The 16,493-nt window shown below is 36.4% G+C and overlaps 1 protein-coding gene across 2 annotated transcripts; it reads right to left on the bottom strand.

Annotated features, from left to right (window-relative positions):
- Nucleotides 1–235: 235 nt before the first annotated feature.
- On the bottom strand, nt 236–15,937 carry CISD1 (CDGSH iron sulfur domain 1). 2 transcript variants are annotated; one of them, XM_049645075.1, is made up of 4 exons: nt 12,896–13,365; nt 10,892–10,986; nt 9,276–9,481; nt 236–653 (listed from the first exon to the last, which is right to left on the bottom strand). In XM_049645075.1, the coding sequence occupies exons 2-4, from the start codon at nt 10,929–10,931 to the stop codon at nt 564–566; spliced, it is 336 nt and encodes a 111-aa protein (XP_049501032.1). In that variant the 5' UTR covers nt 10,932–10,986; nt 12,896–13,365; the 3' UTR covers nt 236–563. The 2 variants fall into 2 exon arrangements, with proteins under 2 accessions (XP_049501032.1, XP_049501031.1); XM_049645074.1 differs by lacking the exons at nt 10,892–10,986; nt 12,896–13,365 and adding an exon at nt 15,793–15,937.
- Between the last annotated feature and the right edge of the window lie 556 nt (nt 15,938–16,493).

The raw sequence follows: 16,493 nt of genomic DNA, 5'->3' as shown, positions 1-16,493 counted from the left end.
TGGACCACTTATAATTAAGCAGAATAACATTCAAAGTTCATTTTGATTAAAAACTATGAAAACATAAAGCTATATTTTCTTATTACCTCTGTTTGTCAAGAAGAGAATCAAGGTAACAGGTTTTTCCTATATTAAGAGATTAATATAGCTTAATCACACCCAATTTACTTTCTAGGTTAACTAAGTAATATTAAAAGGTGATGATTTTTCTTTGAAAGTACAATCTACATATACATCATTCTGAGAATAATTTAATGTATTAACTTCAACATACAACTATATTCTAATATAATTATTTTAAACGTAAAGAAACAGATCCTTACAAGACCAAGATAACCCATGGGCCATAAGGTTCGTTTTTACTTTTTCCTTTTTTTGTTTAAACAAATGTGTACCACAATGGTTCAACAAGTAAGGCAAATGCTGTGAGTATGAAAGCTGCAATTTGCAATGTATCACATCTAGAACCCAGGGGAAGTGAAATAGACAGAAGTGGTAGCCATTCCAATTAAACAATCAGGTAACATCATGACTAGTTGGTTTGCAGCATCAAAACTGTTCATTTAAGTTTCCTTTTTCTTAATGATCAGAGGTCCCACGTTGTCTCCAGTCTCTTCATTGTGTTTTGTGTGAGATCCATCACAGAATGGGAACTAGGAAAAGAGAGAATGTCAATGTCTAATTGCAACATCAGTATTAATTTGGTAGAGTAGGGGTGATGCTTAAGTCTCATATAGAACATGATAACTCTTAAAAAGATTTTCCTAGACTAACTTATCTAGGTGTTCTTATAAAGAGCCTATATATACCAAGTATATATACCAAGTAGAAGGAAGAAATCAACTTGTGAATAATACACAGATCATTATTTGCATTTCCATTTGTGATATTTGTGGATGCTGAATACCTTTTTCATGTTTATAAGCTAGTTACAGTTACATTTCCCTTCCAGTGAACTATGTCCATTTCCCATTTATTTGTAAGAGCCTAAGTTCATTTGTTTAAAATCAACTTGTGTATTTATTATCCCTTTTCTGATCACCTTTGTAGCAATTTTTCTCAACCCTTATTATTTTGCTTAGTTTTTCATATTAATTTCTTCACTTTCATACACATATGCCAGTACTTCCCCTTTTAACATACTTCATGGAGACATCTTTCTCTTAGAGATGTGGTATTTTCATTACTCTCCATGATTTCACATTTTAGATATAACTAATATTTTGGGGTCCAGTGGGAGAAAAAGTGAGAGAAGTAAATTTTTAACAGTGCTTCTCAGAGTATGCTCCAAAGAAGTTAAGTCCTGAAAGATGTTCTGATTTGGTTTCACTGCTTTAAAAACATACCAGGTAATTCTCCTGATTTGTAGCATACATTATTATTTAAAAGAAATCCTGCTATTAAAAAATACTATTTTAACTCAAAATTTCCCAGACTGACTAAACCATGGACACTTTTAGCTTTGATATGCATTATCCTAGTGTTCTATACAGCACACTTTACAAAATGCTGTTCTAAGATCCTGTTGCTTCAGTATTAGAGGCTGTACATTTATTGTTATACCTCTATTCATAATCTTAGCAAAGTAAGTTCTACCCATAAATGTCTATTTATAGGCTTTACATTGCCTACACTGCTGGGATAAAAACTGTGTTTAAAAAATATGCTTCACTATTTGGTATGGCTAGGTTTCCTTCACATTACTCTTGTTAGACCTTCCCTGTTTAGTCTCTACCTACCTTTATTAAACGTTACCTATTTACTCTTCCAGACAAATGAGGATTTTCTTTTGCCAAGTACAATTTAGATTTTCTTAAAATTTTCATCTTCAGGTCTCATGTATACTCTGATAACATTATTTCTTCCGTATAGGTTTTATAAAAGTCATCATAATTAGGTATATTTTCATACTTAACTACTTATACTACATATTATCAATGGTTTTTGTAAGTACCGTATATCTTTCCTACTGTTAAATGATAAAAATAGGAATTCAACAATATTTTAGGTGTCTCCTCAGGTTTTTACACTTAGAAGGTCCAATTACACCAGTGAATTATTTTGTTTCCTCCTATATTTATACCATTTATTTTCATTTCACAATAAACAATGATAGCTAGCATCTTGGTTTTGTTCTTGATTTCTTAAATGTACCTACACTCTGAATCTAAAGTGTCACTATTTAGTATAATGTTCACTATTGCATTGAAGAGGCCTATTTAGAAGAGTAAAGTAATAGGAGGCTTAGCTTTAAGACTAAAATTGCCTCGGGGCACCTGAGTGGCTCAGTGGGTTAAGCCTCCGACTTGGGCTCAGGTCATGATCTCACAGTTCATGAGTCTGAACCCTGTGTTGGGCTCTGTGCTGACAGCTCAGAGCCTGAAGCCTGCTTCGGATTCTGTGTCTCTGTCTCCCTCTCTCTAGGCCCCTACCCCACTCGCTCTGTCTCTCTCTTTCCCAAAAATAAACATTAAAAAAAAAAAAGACTAAAATTGCCTCATTACAGTGAAGGGTGTATAGTTTTAGATACCTGAAATCAGACAGTGAAGGTATATAATCTTAAACTCTAACATTAGAAGCGTCGAATAATAAAATAATATTTGATTGATGTTAAGGAAATTCCATTTTAATTTTACTATTTATATATAATTTCAAGAGGCAGTAAATTAGTTAAAAATTACAGAAAAACCTAAGGTATCAGCATATCTAATATTTCCAAGTAAAAATTCTATTTTTGGGGTAGATGACATCATCAATGTAACATATATAAAGCTTTCACTCTTTCTTTCTTTCTTTTAGGTCAGTAAGATATGGTACACAGTATATTCGTGTTAAAAACAAGTCCTTATAGCAAAAACATCAACTTAAGCTTTTTTTCTTGGTATGGATGAGGAAAAAGGCCATAACAATCCATAAAAATCAAACTAAAATGTACCCTGTAGCAAAGAACAGCATTTCAAAGTGACGTATGTTATCAACACAGGTGATTTTACAGTGAGAATAAAGGTTTACATTGTAAAAGACACTATTTTTTATATACAGCACACACAAAACATGTTACTGTAGTTTTACATATATGGTATAAATTGTATTTCTGAAAAATGAAGTATTTATCAATTAAAAAGCCTCAAAGAACTTACTGAAATAGAATGCGTATTTTTTAAATCTCATCTTAAATACTAGAAAAATAACTTATTTAAAAAAAAAATTTTTCTCTCTATATAGACTCAAGAACAGGAGACGGGATGCCTGGCTGGCTCAATCGCTGGAGCATGTGGCTCTTGATCTTGGGGCTGTGAGTTGAAGCCCCATGTTGGGCATAGAGCTTAAGGCGGGGAGAAAAAAAAGCACTGTGGGCACTGATAACTACCATGCCTAGATGCCAGAAGAACGGGAGAGAAATCTATAGAGAAATATACAAAGATAATCTAATGAAAGAAAGCCATACATCTAAAATGAGAATATGCTTTTTATATAATATCTAGTTCTGCCTAAAAACTAAAATATGCCTGTTTCCTGTTTTAAAAGAAAAAAAAAACAAGTATTTCTTTAAAAAGCAGCAAATAGTAGATCCTATTTCTTTAATAAACTTTCCTGCTTTTATAATATATAAAGCTTTTTATGATTTTAAAGTGTAAACTAAGCGTTAAAAATCATTTTGTTCAGAGACACAGATGTCTTTTAGTACTTTATCACCTAATCCCAGGAATTACTGACTTAAGTCAGAATCCTCTTTCCAACTTCATGTGATTATATTTATTCATTAGAGAGTTTTCATTTTAAGTTAATGAAAAAAGCAAAAAAAAAATTTTTTTTTTCAACCAAGGACCAAAATGAGTTACTTCAAGATTGGATTAGCAATCTCTTAAGAATACATTGTCCATATTAATGGAATATGCTTATTGAAATTAATTCATGATTCTCAATATATCAATACATAAAAGTAAAACCTCAAGAATCAAATAATTGATGGAAAAAAGTTTAGCTCTTATGTGATTCTAATATCAAAGATGCCAGTGTTTGTTATTTAACAAATCCTGGAGAAAAGTTTGTAAATTAAATTGGCTGAATTTCCTGTATGTCCAGAAAATATCCTATTATGTTTGTTAACCCAATTAGAAAACTAATCCCAAATTATTTTTAAAATTAGGGAAGAGAAGGTTTAGAAAAGGGACTAGAATAAATGATTAGGATAAATAAAACTAGAGATTCTTGCTTCCGATTTGGAAAGCTAGCAACATCATCAGTCTTATGTAAAATATACAAGATTTGTTTCTTTTCAATCTCCCCAATCTCAAATTATGTTTCTGTTTTTTGGGTTTTTCAAGATAAATAATAAATAAATGTTCCTCCATATCTCTTCTCTCTGCAACAATTAAAAGAAAAAAACATTTATCTTCCTTCTCCAAACTTTGTATTTTTAATGAGTTTGGATTTTATTTCCCAAGGAGGTTGCCTGGGGCTATATTGACTCACTATCATAAACTGCTCTCAGAAATAGTCTTGCTTTGGTTGAGAAAGAAAACAAAAGCAGTAAGATCTGATACTGAGAGAATATGACATTTTATTCCATTCTTAGGTACTTACTTTAGTAAAATGTAAGATAGTAGATATAACAGTAAAATTGTTAAGAGAAATTAAGATTTTATAAGACTGTCCTTATGTGATTTGGACAAGCTATGTAACCAACACTCAGAATTTTGTTTCTATGAAGAAATGGGCTCAGTGCACCCACCTCCAAACCATTAATAGGATGGACTTTCTATTACACATACCCTAAAACAAAAACAAGCCCACCACTAACAAAAAAACCCAATTCAAATCATGAAGTTGTAAGTGAAACAAAATGATTCTATATAGTATGTTCAGTTGCATTTCAATTTCAATTGAGCTTCCGATAGTAACTGGCATGTCTTTCCTCCTTTTTTTCATTTCTTAGTGTGCATCCTTCTACTGTCCTTGTTCACCCTCTCCTGCCTCCTGGATGGCCAAAATACAACTGGGAGAGGGGGAATTAGCAAGACTAGGTTGCATACTCTTCCCTCTGACATCAAAGTTCTCTCATTTCCTTATTTCAAAAATAAGGCTTTCCCTTCCTTCCTGAGTTTCACCTCTGTGCTCTTACTCTCATTTCCTTCCACCCTCTTTCAAGAAGGCACTGTCTCAAATAATACTTCCCTACAGTCACTTTAATCATTTCTACTCTATTGGCTCCTTTCTTTCTCAAGTCACATATGGATAGCCCTTTTGTGAAATACTATGAAGAGGCCAGTTTCTCAAACAGCAGAGGGCATACCAATCCTGGGGGGAAGAGAAGACTAATGAGGCAAAATGTAATTTCTGCGCACTGCTAGGAGATCTGATTCATGAGGTCTGGAAAAACCACTAAAAATGTTAGACCCACACAATAGGTTACCAGTGATTGTACATTAAGAATGAATTAGAATTGAATTAAAGTTTCTATCACATGTAACTTTTCTTGAGATAGGTATAATTTTGTCATATTATAAACACAACTGGTTTGTATGAGGAAAAGATTACTGAAAATGAAATCAACAGAGTCATCTAATCAAAGGTATTAATTACAAGTCTTTTGTGTACTGACACGTAAATGTGTGAGTTGGCACCCCTATGATAACCTTAGGTACCTCAGGAAGATGGGGAGTTTCCAATGATACCTGAAGAATAAGAACATCCATTAACATGAATAATATTAAAGGTAAATTCTTAATTGATTCTGTGGGAATAAAAAGTTTCTAAGATTCAGTGAAAATTCATAACTGACAAATCCTAAAGGCAAAGGGGATCACTAACAGTATAAAAGATAAGCTTTAAAAAAAGGGGGGGGAAATGACTGGTCTGGCATTCCTTTCCTTGAAGTCTACCTGTGGGAATAACCACCTCTAGTTTAACCATCTAGAAACTCTAAACTGCATGATGAAAAAATAATCCTGGAATGTTTTGTTGAATTATAAAGGCTTATAAATAAACCATTTAAACCACTGTGTCCATTTGTGATTCTTCCTGAAATACTTACAGTCTTAGTCCTTTTAAGTCCCTATTTGCTTTACTGACCTTTTCTTTACCTTCTGGGAAAACCAAACCAAAGCAAACATCTTTTACTTGACCCCCCAAATCTATGCTTTAGAGTTCACTCAGGCAGTCATTGTATTTCCCCTGCTTTCCATTCACTGTCATATTTATTGAAATTCTGATATACACTCAGACTTCTAGCATTATTCCATTGAAATGACACCAAAAGGTCAATTGCCTAATTGTTTAACCCAACTCTTACTATAATATTCACCTAGTTGTCTTTGCACAAGCTGATATTCACAGCCAAATCTTTGAAACCTTCCATTTACCACTGTGAAACCATGATATTCTTAGTTTTCTTCTAACTCTGGCAGATTTCATTTTCCTTTTTGGCTCTTATTCCTCTTTCCAAAATGCAAATAATTCCCTAAGATTTCATACTTAGCCCTTGATTTTCATCTGCATGAAGGATCTGCTGGCATTCTTATGCTTGGCTTAGTTTTGCTGATCTCTATCTCGAACTCTGATGTCTCAGCCTTAGACCCACATTTCAGATTGTCTGCTGGACGTTTCCATTCAAATGTCACCTCAAAATTCACTTTGGAACTGAACTCCTTGTCATCATCCTAGAAAATCAGCTTTTCTTCTTAAATTCTTATTTCTGTTAACAGCATCATCTCTTCTAATACTACAGGTTTAGATATTTTAATAAGTTTGTTTTTCTCCCCCAATCTCCCATATAAATCAGTCAGTGCATTTGGCTGATCCTTCCCTCAAAATGTTTCCAATATCTGTCCATTTTTCTCCTTTCCTAGAGCTAGCACCCAGTGTAAGTATCATGACTTTTAAATTCCTGACAAGAAGCTCCCCAATGTCTGGAGGCACAAACTCCTTACACAGTTACTCAGGAGAGCAAGGACCAGACTAGATTCTACATTGATCTCAGCTTTGATCACTTGAGTCCTTTCCTACAGATTCTGAGAAAGAGTTCCCCAAACTTGCTAGTTTATTCAAATACCACCAATCTTTCCAGGGGCAATTTAACTCCCATGTTTATCACTATGCCTTCCCAGAAAATTCTAGCCCAGTGTAAGCTCTTTCTTCCACTTAAATCACCTGTGAGTCTACTGTACACATCTATGATACCTGCTATTTTACTATTTAACTTTTCCCATGCATATATAGAAGACACTAAATGATCACTGACTAAAGAACGACCACACTCTGACTTATAAATTCCTGAGTTTCTAAAGATACTGTTTCTATATTTTGGTGAGCAACAGGAGAATAAAACCTAGTATGAGCATAATTTAAAAAAACAAACCAGGTGCAGTCTATAGATTATTATTGAGGGTTATTTTCTAGAGACCCTACTAGTACTTATAAATAATTCCACACACCAAATGAACAGTGTTCTTTTTAAGGTACAACTTGCAGTGGGACTATTAATTTTTGGTGCACATTCCATATATTCATCAAACAGTTTTCAGATACAATGACATTATCTAAGTACTGTGTCACTGGATTATACAGCATCATTGTATTGGGGGAGGGAGTTAGAATACATTTTCCAGTACTTAGTACGGGACTTCTTCCTTAATTGTGTAATGGCTTTCCACTGTGGGAAAAGGTAGTTCCTGAGAAGTGCTTTCCGAAACAGATATATCATTTTTTATTGTCTATTTTCTTATGCGTTATAGGGTTATCTTTAGTGAAATCTGTTTAATTTAAATGCTAATAGTGGCAGTACATACAGTATTTTTTCACCATATTTCTCACAATATATCAGAAATTCTGAAGTCATTCAATATATGAAGCTTTTCAAGATGACCTTAGGAAAGCATTTTACTATCTTTAGGTCACTAGCTGGCATCACTGTCTAAAAGCTGCCTAACAGCTACAGGTATTATAGATGATAGTTCCAAATGGAAGCCTGGTGAAATGTAATTAACACAAAAGGAAATAAGATTTTAAAAAGTCCTGTTCGATATTTAAGTATAGGAGCTACAGCTTAAAGGCACCAGTCCGTAGAGCATGTGACTCTTCATCTCGGGGTTGTAAGTTCAAGCTCCATATTGGGTGGAGAGACTACTTTAAAACAATTAAATCTTAAAAAAAAAAAAAAAAAAAGCAAGCTTAGATACAGGGCAAATGTATTTACCAGATAAGAAATTTTCTTTGTCTTTTATTTTTTAAATATTTACCTATTTTTGAGAGAGAGAGAGAGAGAGAGAGAGAGAGAGAGAGAGAGAGAGAACGCACACAGGCAGAGGAAGGGCAGAGACAGACAGAGACACAGAATCCGAAGCAGGTTCCAGGCTCCAAGCTGTCAGCATGGAGCCCGATGTGCAGCTCGAACTCACAAACCACGAGATCATGACCTGAGCCAAAGTTGGATGCTTAATCCACTGAACCACCAAGGTGCCCCCAGATAAGAATTTTCAAGGGCAGTTTCCAAGTGTCTCTTGAATTTTTAAAAACTTATCCTAGAGTCCATGAGCTTGAAAGCTCAAGAAAATAATTTACTTTTTCTGTGCCTCTTTAATGTTTTAGGCCGCATACTCTCTTTCCTGGTATAGTGGAGGTAAAGATCCATGTGGGGAGGAAATCCTAAGAATAAATAAAGGGTTTCTTCTCTCTTCTTGGCCAAGAATACAGTTACATTCACCTGACCTCAATAAGGGAAAATAGAATTTTATTGCACAGTAGTTATATGTTCTAGGAAATATATTCCTGAAGAGTACATGGAAAACAGAGAAGAATAAGATGCATTAAAAAAAAAAGAAAGAGGGGTACCTGGGTGGCTCAGTTGGTTAAGCATCCGACTTTGGCTCAGGTCATGATCTTGTGGTTCATGAGTTCAAGCCCTGTGTCAGGCTCTGTGCTGTCAGCTCAGAGCCTGGAGCCTGCTTCGGATTCTGTGTCTCCCTCTCTTTCTGTCCCCCAACTCCACTCAGGCTCTGTTTCTCTCTCTCTCTCAAAAATAAATAAACATTAAAAAAGAAAGAAAGAAAGAAAAACAAAAGGAAAAGGGATACCTGGCTGGCTCAGTCGGCAGAGCATGGGACTCTTGATTTCAGGGTTGTGAGTTCAAGCCCCATGTTGGGCACAGAGATTACTTAAAAACAGGGCGGGGGGGACATCCTAACAATATCTGGTGATATATGTTTGATAAAATAGTTTAAAAAGAAATGCAACATTAAAGATGGCACTAATATAAAGGACTTGTTTATCCTCACCTTTTTGGACCTCCAACAACGGCAGTACACAGCTTTATCTCCCAAATCCTCCATGTCAAAAGCATGTACTATCTTGGGGTTGTCTTTCTGGATGTGAAGGTTTACCATAGATTTGTTGCGATGATCTTTAACATAAAATCTTTTGTAAGCTAGATAACCAATCGCAGCTGTACCAGCAGCAATAGTAACTGCTGCGATCCATTCAACTAGAGTAAGGAAGGAAAACAGGAATAATTATCAAAACCAAAATATACGCTAATAATGTGTATTTTTACTAACATGAATATTCAGGAAATCCAGTTTTTGAGTTAAGCATCCCAATAATCAAAGGTTTTTACTGTTAACAAAATGATCACAACACATTGGTGTAATAGTTCTTGTTAAGACTTTCCCCAGCCTTTACTGAGGTAATTGTGTATTTTCTATTGAATGCTGATGGCTAAATCAAGGTCGAAGGAAACTTAAAGATTATTTTATAGATGGACAAGGAAAAACCATGCTTAATAATTTTTAAACTGTTCATAAATAGATTTAAAATACACGTAAGCCTGTAGATACCTATTGCTTAAAAACAGACAAACAGACCCTGATACATTAAAAAATTCAGATGACGGGGTGCCTGGGTAGCTCAGTGGTTGAGTGTGTGACTTCAGCTCAGGTCATGGTCTTGCAGTTCGTGAGTTCGAGCCCCGCGTCGGGCTCTGTGCTAACAAACGGCTCAGAGCCTGGAGCCTGCTTCAGATTTTGTATCTCTCTCTCTCTCTCCACCTCCCCTGCTCATGCTCTGCCTCTCTCTGTCTCTCAAAATAAATAAATGTTAAAAAAAAAATTCAGATTACAAAGACTCCCCTCCCCCCAAAAATCAGGAGGTGATTATGTTAATAAAATGACTAATCAGAGTTCATTTAAATAGTAGGTCCTTTAGTGATTTTAAAATGTAAAATAGGGGTGCCTGGGTGGCTCAGTCAGTTAAGTATCTGACTTCTGCTCAGGTCATGATCTCCTGGTCTGTGAGTTCCAGCCCTGTACTGGGCTCTGTGCTGATGGCTCAGAGCCTAGAGCCTGTTTCAGATTCTGTGTCTCCCTTTCTCTCTGCCCCTCCCCCCTCACTCTCTGTCTCTCTCTCTCTCAAAAATAAAATAAACATCATAAAAAATTTTTTAATGTAAAACAGAACTGGTATCTGAAGGAAAAAAAGGACAAATGAAACAAAACATAACTGGTATCTGAAGAAAAAACAAATAAAGGACAAATAAAACAAAACCACCCCTTAACACTAAACATTCAAAGAAATATATCCAGTAGGATTCTGGGCTTCAAAGTCATTCAAAAGTGTTTGTTTTTAAATTTCAAAGTGCTTTCTCATTAGAATAAAAATCAGAATGTATTAATTTCATATAAAAGATGAATATAATTAGTCTCTAATTACAGAGAATATAATATTCTCACTTAATATATTCTAAATTTCCATTATCCACCAGTGTATGAGGATTGAATTCTCTACAAACTTCATTTTAAATTTAATGACATTTTTCTACTCAATTATTTGCTTGACTAACAGGCCATGTTTTCATGTTGCCTTCAAGGAGCCCTTAGAAACCCAAGCACTTAACTACCCCAATTCCACAGAACGCTGGAGAGAAGAAAGCTCTGCATAGTCTGGTTAGCCTCAGCCTCAGAGGAGAGTTGTCTATTCCAAGCATGGAGTGGACTGCAAGGAAGAAGTTGAACAGGGGTCAGGGTAAACACACTGGACTGCTTCCCAGCACTTCCTGAGTCAGATCTTCACAGTATCTCAAATAAATTCCCAGACTATCGAATAAAGCCCTAGAGAGATAAGTACAAAAAACATATTCCAAGGCCAAATAAAAACATATAATGAATAATTAACTGTATGGCTTACTTGCACTAGAGTCAAATTTCTTATATGATTAATCACCATTCCTAATAGTGCCCTACATTAAATTGGAGCAAGCTCATTCTTACAAAACTGTAATGGGAAGGAACAACCATGGTATTATTTACCACGGAACTCTCTTGAGAAAGTATTCTCTATGTCAGGAGCTGTAGCAATGCACTTCTAAGCTAATGGAAAGTCACTCTGAACAGCTAATGTACCTATCACAAAATGGGGTAAAATATTCCTTTGCTTGGTATATGCTCAATTATGTTGGCTAAATTTTATCATTAGTATAAACTTAAAAGGAGGAAATATCCCAAAAGAATAAAATAACACAACTCCCTAGATACTGTTGATCTTAGTTACACCTTACTTTTTAGGTGAATTATGAAGTAATCACTAACGATTTATTTTAATGGTGCCTACATATTACAAAAAGGCCTGAGATCCAAGGAACAACTAAAATTGGTTAAGATTAATTTGTCTCGACATAAAGAGGGAGTCCTATAGGAATTTCTGTCTGAAGCTAATGATAGGTTAAAAGAATCTTTAACCATGAAAACATTCTTGTAGTCTCTTTCCTCTGAATCCAATATTAGCCACTGAATCCAAATGGTGACTTTTCTTTTAAAACTTTACCTCCCTGGAATTTTTGACAGTGGAATAAATGACAGAATAACTGACACAGAAAAGAGGCAATAGAAAATGAAAGAAATGGGAACTGACTCTAGATATTACTGAAAAGTAGCTGCCCCATGGGGAATCAAAACATGCACTGTAACCCTACCCCTTAACAAGGGTCACTTTTGACCCTATATAAATGTCACAGTACCACGTGTGCTAGGAAAATGGCTTTGCATTTGCTCCAATTGATTTTTCAGAATCATAGAGCCAGATAAATTCTTAAGAATTTCCCTTTTCCCTCTTCACAAATCCTAATTCTCTAATTTGTCTCATTAGAGACAAATGGAAAAGTTTCCAGAATAAGAAATTTGTTTTATCATTTCCTTATTGCAGCCTGAATCAGTTTTTTTTCTGGCAAAAAACTGTGGATGCCACTGGCAACTCTAGAGAAAAGAAGGAAAAGGAAACAATGTAGAGATAGTCAAGAATGACAATGGATTTAAAAGTCAATAATTAGAATAGAGAAAGAATTGAAAACCCAAGATAGTAAACAAATAAAAACAATAAAACCCAAGTGATACTTAGTTCTTGGTAGCAGGTATCTTCTATTAAGAATAAACACAATCTCAGAGGCAAAAAGAGATTTTACCAAGACTCAATTTTTAAAGACATTTCAGTTGGCACCTCTCAGACACTCTTTATCTTGAGCACTACTTCTGCCTCTTTGGATTTTATCCTCACTTCCCTTCTCTATAGATAGCTCTCTACAGGTAACAGTATTTCTACAGTTAGATCAAACTCCACTCTGCCCAATTTTGCTTAACAGTGCTTTCTATGTACACAAAGAAATACAACTGATAAGCCAATATAAAGAACAAAATGCAGAAAATACCTTTCTATATAATCCCTCCCATTCTTACTCTTCCCTTGGTTTACTACTGTATAACCCTGGATTGTATAACATAATATTGGTTTTCTCTCAGCATTATTCAGAGATTGAGAAAACATAAACTTGTCTCCAAATCCTTTGTTTATAACCCATTCCTCAGCTTTTCTCTACTGTGGGAATAATTTTGCTTTAACTTAGAAATCTCACCCTTTCTGTTCCTTTAACCTCTTTTCTGTCCAAAATGGTCCTCTCTTGCCCAGTGTCAACTGCCACAGAATCAGAATGTTCTTTTCTTCTTGGGAGAGGGGAAGGGGAGCTGTGTTTAAATCTTTGCCTCCCTAGGTCTCTTCCCCAGATTGGTAGGGTGTGCCTGGTAATGTTTTTTTCTCAGGCCTGGCACACAGGTGGTGTTCAATGTTAGCTGGGTAAAAAGAAATAATAAATTACTAATTTGAATTTGCAACTCCATCTGTCCATCTTACCATCACATTGCTCTTATACCAAATGACTTATCTTTGGCCTCATCTTAACTACTGTATCAAAGTGTGGGATTTAAACATTTCAGATTAAATATAAACCTGTATTATGGAACATTTCAGACATATATACAGGGATTACTATAATGAACTCCTATGTACCCTCACCCAGCTCCACCAAGTATCAACTCACTACCAGTCCTATTTCATCTATAGACCCCAACAACCCCAATATTTGTTTATTGTTTATAACCTGAAGGAGCAGATTCAATGAGTTTTGGAGGTATCAAGGAGCAAGACATTTAGTAAACTTCCTAAAAGTCATATACTGGGTATGAGGAGGAGTCACTAGACTGGGGACTCCATAGTAGTGACTATAACAAACTAGTATCTGGTATCAAATAAAAAATAAGTTCGGTATACGTATGTTGATTATGCCTCAATAAGGGAAAAAAAAAAGGCTGGTATCATTCACCAAATGGGTATTAAGAATCATCTCACTGCATGGGATCTTAGGATTTTAATTCCACTTATCTTCACTGCCTCTCCCAGATTCATGTCCTGGCCTGATCCCCATTAATTTTATTTATAACCCACCACCCATTATTTTTCTTCTGAATATAAAGGAGAATTCTGCATGCATAGACACATCCTTTTATTTTTTATTTAACATATACTTAAAAACAGCTTACCTCGCTAAATACTTTTCTAAGCCCTTTATAATTATTAACCTATTTAGTTGAAAACAAGTATCTTAATTCATCTTCCCCAAACTCAAAAATGCAGATTTTTTTAGTGTGGTTTAAAAATTCAGAAAAAAATGAAATCTAAACATTACAAGGTGGATTCCTAAGACATTATCTGTCCCTACCTTGCCACATTACTATACTACATTTGAGGAAGTAAGAAGGTGCTGGTTAAAGAGTTTTACAAAGGTTTTGTGTCTTTTGGCAGTCCTCCTAACAGCCTTTATGTTTTTAGGTGAAATATAAAGTAGTTACTTCTAACAAAGTTGAGTACTTCAAGTTTAAGCTGATCACCCTCTTCACCAAGCAATTTCCTGTCCCTTAGAGAAGGGCAAGTTAATGGGAAAGTCACCTTTGGATTCCCCTATGGTTAGATTAAAAAAAAGCAACCACAAACTTGTCTTGATTCCAAGAAAGACTAGCCTGCAGATAGTGTTAAGAAGTCCTAGAGTTCACCTACTTCACATTTCAATAGTATGCTATCTCAATGGTTTAGTGCCCATTTACACCAAATGACTCCACATTTTAAAAACCCATGTTGGAACCTTCCAGCCTATATCACGTAAGTGCAAACTGTCTTCCTATAGAATTATCAGTGGCTTAAGTCACACAAGTATCTTATTTTACACAACAGTCTTATTCCTGAGAAAATACAGGTTTGGGTTTTTTTAAAATCAAAAACAAAAATCCCTATTTTAAATGCACCAAGGTGCCTCTATTTAAAGGACTCTCAAGATGAGCATCCTTTGAAACAATTTTTGCAAATAATCACCTCCTACATACTTCATTAGTAACTTAAAAATGTCATGGGTTATCCACCTTAACTCTGCCAGGTTGCCAGGTAACTTTTGGCAACAGAAGTGGAATTCTCCAACTTAAAGAGTGGATTACAAAATTAGGTCTCAAGTTAACAAGGAGCCTTTACAGAACCTGGCATTGACTCTAGATGCCCAATATTTACTAAATGAATCAATAGGGCTCTTTTAAATTAACTTCTGGACAATCTCTTTACCTTTACTTAACTACTGTTCCAGACAACCAAACTATGAGACATGGCATTTTATACCTGGGCAGAGAGATCGCGTGTATCACGTAGCTGGTGCACACAGTATTATATTAACAGTTATACCACCACCAAGGATTATTACAATGTGAAGGTCTACATTAATCGACTGCTAGAAAAGTCTCTTAATTTTAATTGGACCTATGTTTCCAAAGCTAGACTAGCACAAGGAAAGCATGGCTGAGAAAGCTGAGAGCTCAAAGAACTCCGTTTTCAATCCTCTCTCCTGGACTACTGCTGATGTTGAGTGCCAGATGCCAGAGGGCTATAATTACAAAAACAAAAAAACTGGGAAAACTGAACTCGGATTGGTTTTCTTTCCTCAAAAAAAAAAAAAAAAGAAATATGCAAAACTGGGATGTGATTACTCAAACATTGCTTCAGGCATGCAGGAAATCGACAGTCTGACGGTGATTTAAACCTGAGAAGGGGGAACCGATTTTTTTTTTTTTAACCTTTCCTCTTTTCCAGGCCCTGTGACTTAACACAGAAGTGTCTCATGGGAGAACAAGAAAAAAAAGCTAGCGGCGGAACCATTAGGTTTTAGGGTTTGGCTAGTTTAGGAATACTTGGTCCAGACGGGTAGATGCCTCCGTGGCCCCCATGCCTGGAGAGATAACCAATCCTTACCCTGACATCGCCCCCTTTCCCGGTCTTGCCCAGGACGCTCGCAGGCCCGCCCAGCCCTTGCCCTTCTACATCTCAAGGTTACAGGACTCGCGGGCTCGCATGGCAGCGGTAACAGCCCAGACAGGAGTTGAGGAAGCTGCAATCGGTGCGCAGGCCTCCAGCCTCACCCGTTCCCAGGTCCCACTTCACCTCGTACGCTGGAAGACAGACTCATGGCGCCGTCGCTTGCAAGGCGTATGCACAGGACACTAAGCACAAACAGGCTCCCACGGAGGGCAGGAGTCAAGGTGCGAGAAACGTCCTGCGTGCACCAACTCCAGGCCGCTACGGCGCAGGCGCCGCGGCTGGCCGTAAGCACGTGTGTATTGCCACCCTGGCTGATGATGAGCATGCGCGGAGCTGCGTCCCGGCCTTAAGTCTTGAGTCGGGATTTTGACAGCCCCAATACTGGGGAGCAGGAAGAGACTTAGAGAGGTAACAACTGAGTGTGCGCAACCCTAAGGGGCGGAGTCCTGGAGCCTGGGGGCAGGGCTTTGAGAATAGACAAGCTAGGCCAGACGTTTAGTCTCTTCCAGGTGTGCGGGTTTCTCTGGGCAAAGGACAGGTGCTGTAATAACACTTGCCATAATCAGGTATCTAAGATCTTATCCACAGTTTTCTTGCTCAGTTCTGCACCTGCAAGACCAGGTCCAGTCTAAGTAGAAAATGCCAGTGGCAGACACACAGGTATCAATTGTGGAGTGCTATTTCAAAACCTCACTCCTGGCGTGCATCACTTTCTAATGCTTTTGAGTCAATTATCTCTGGGAACCTTGGAACCTGAGCTAAGGGTTGAGGGGGGGGGGAGCGGCTTATTTCTGCAGAAAAATGTACTGCCCCCCTCCCCCCAA

Source organism: Panthera uncia, chromosome D2 (genome assembly GCF_023721935.1).
Source record: "Panthera uncia isolate 11264 chromosome D2, Puncia_PCG_1.0, whole genome shotgun sequence".
NCBI classification, from domain to species: domain Eukaryota; kingdom Metazoa; phylum Chordata; class Mammalia; order Carnivora; family Felidae; genus Panthera; species Panthera uncia.
Note: the sequence above shows the minus strand (reverse complement) of the source record. Positions and strands in the feature narration are given on the sequence as shown.

Excerpts from the sequence above, each read along its gene's own strand:
- CISD1 (XM_049645075.1), bottom strand. The coding sequence starts at position 10,931 with ATGCAGAGCTTTCTTCTCTCCAGCGTTCTGTGGAATTGGG. Across the intron at positions 9,482-10,891 it reads CAGCGTTCTGTGGAATTGGG|TTGAATGGATCGCAGCAGTT; the intron begins GTAGTTAAGTGC and ends TCCTTACTCTAG. Across the intron at positions 654-9,275 it reads GTTGTTGGAGGTCCAAAAAG|TTCCCATTCTGTGATGGATC; the intron begins GTGAGGATAAAC and ends CTCTTTTCCTAG.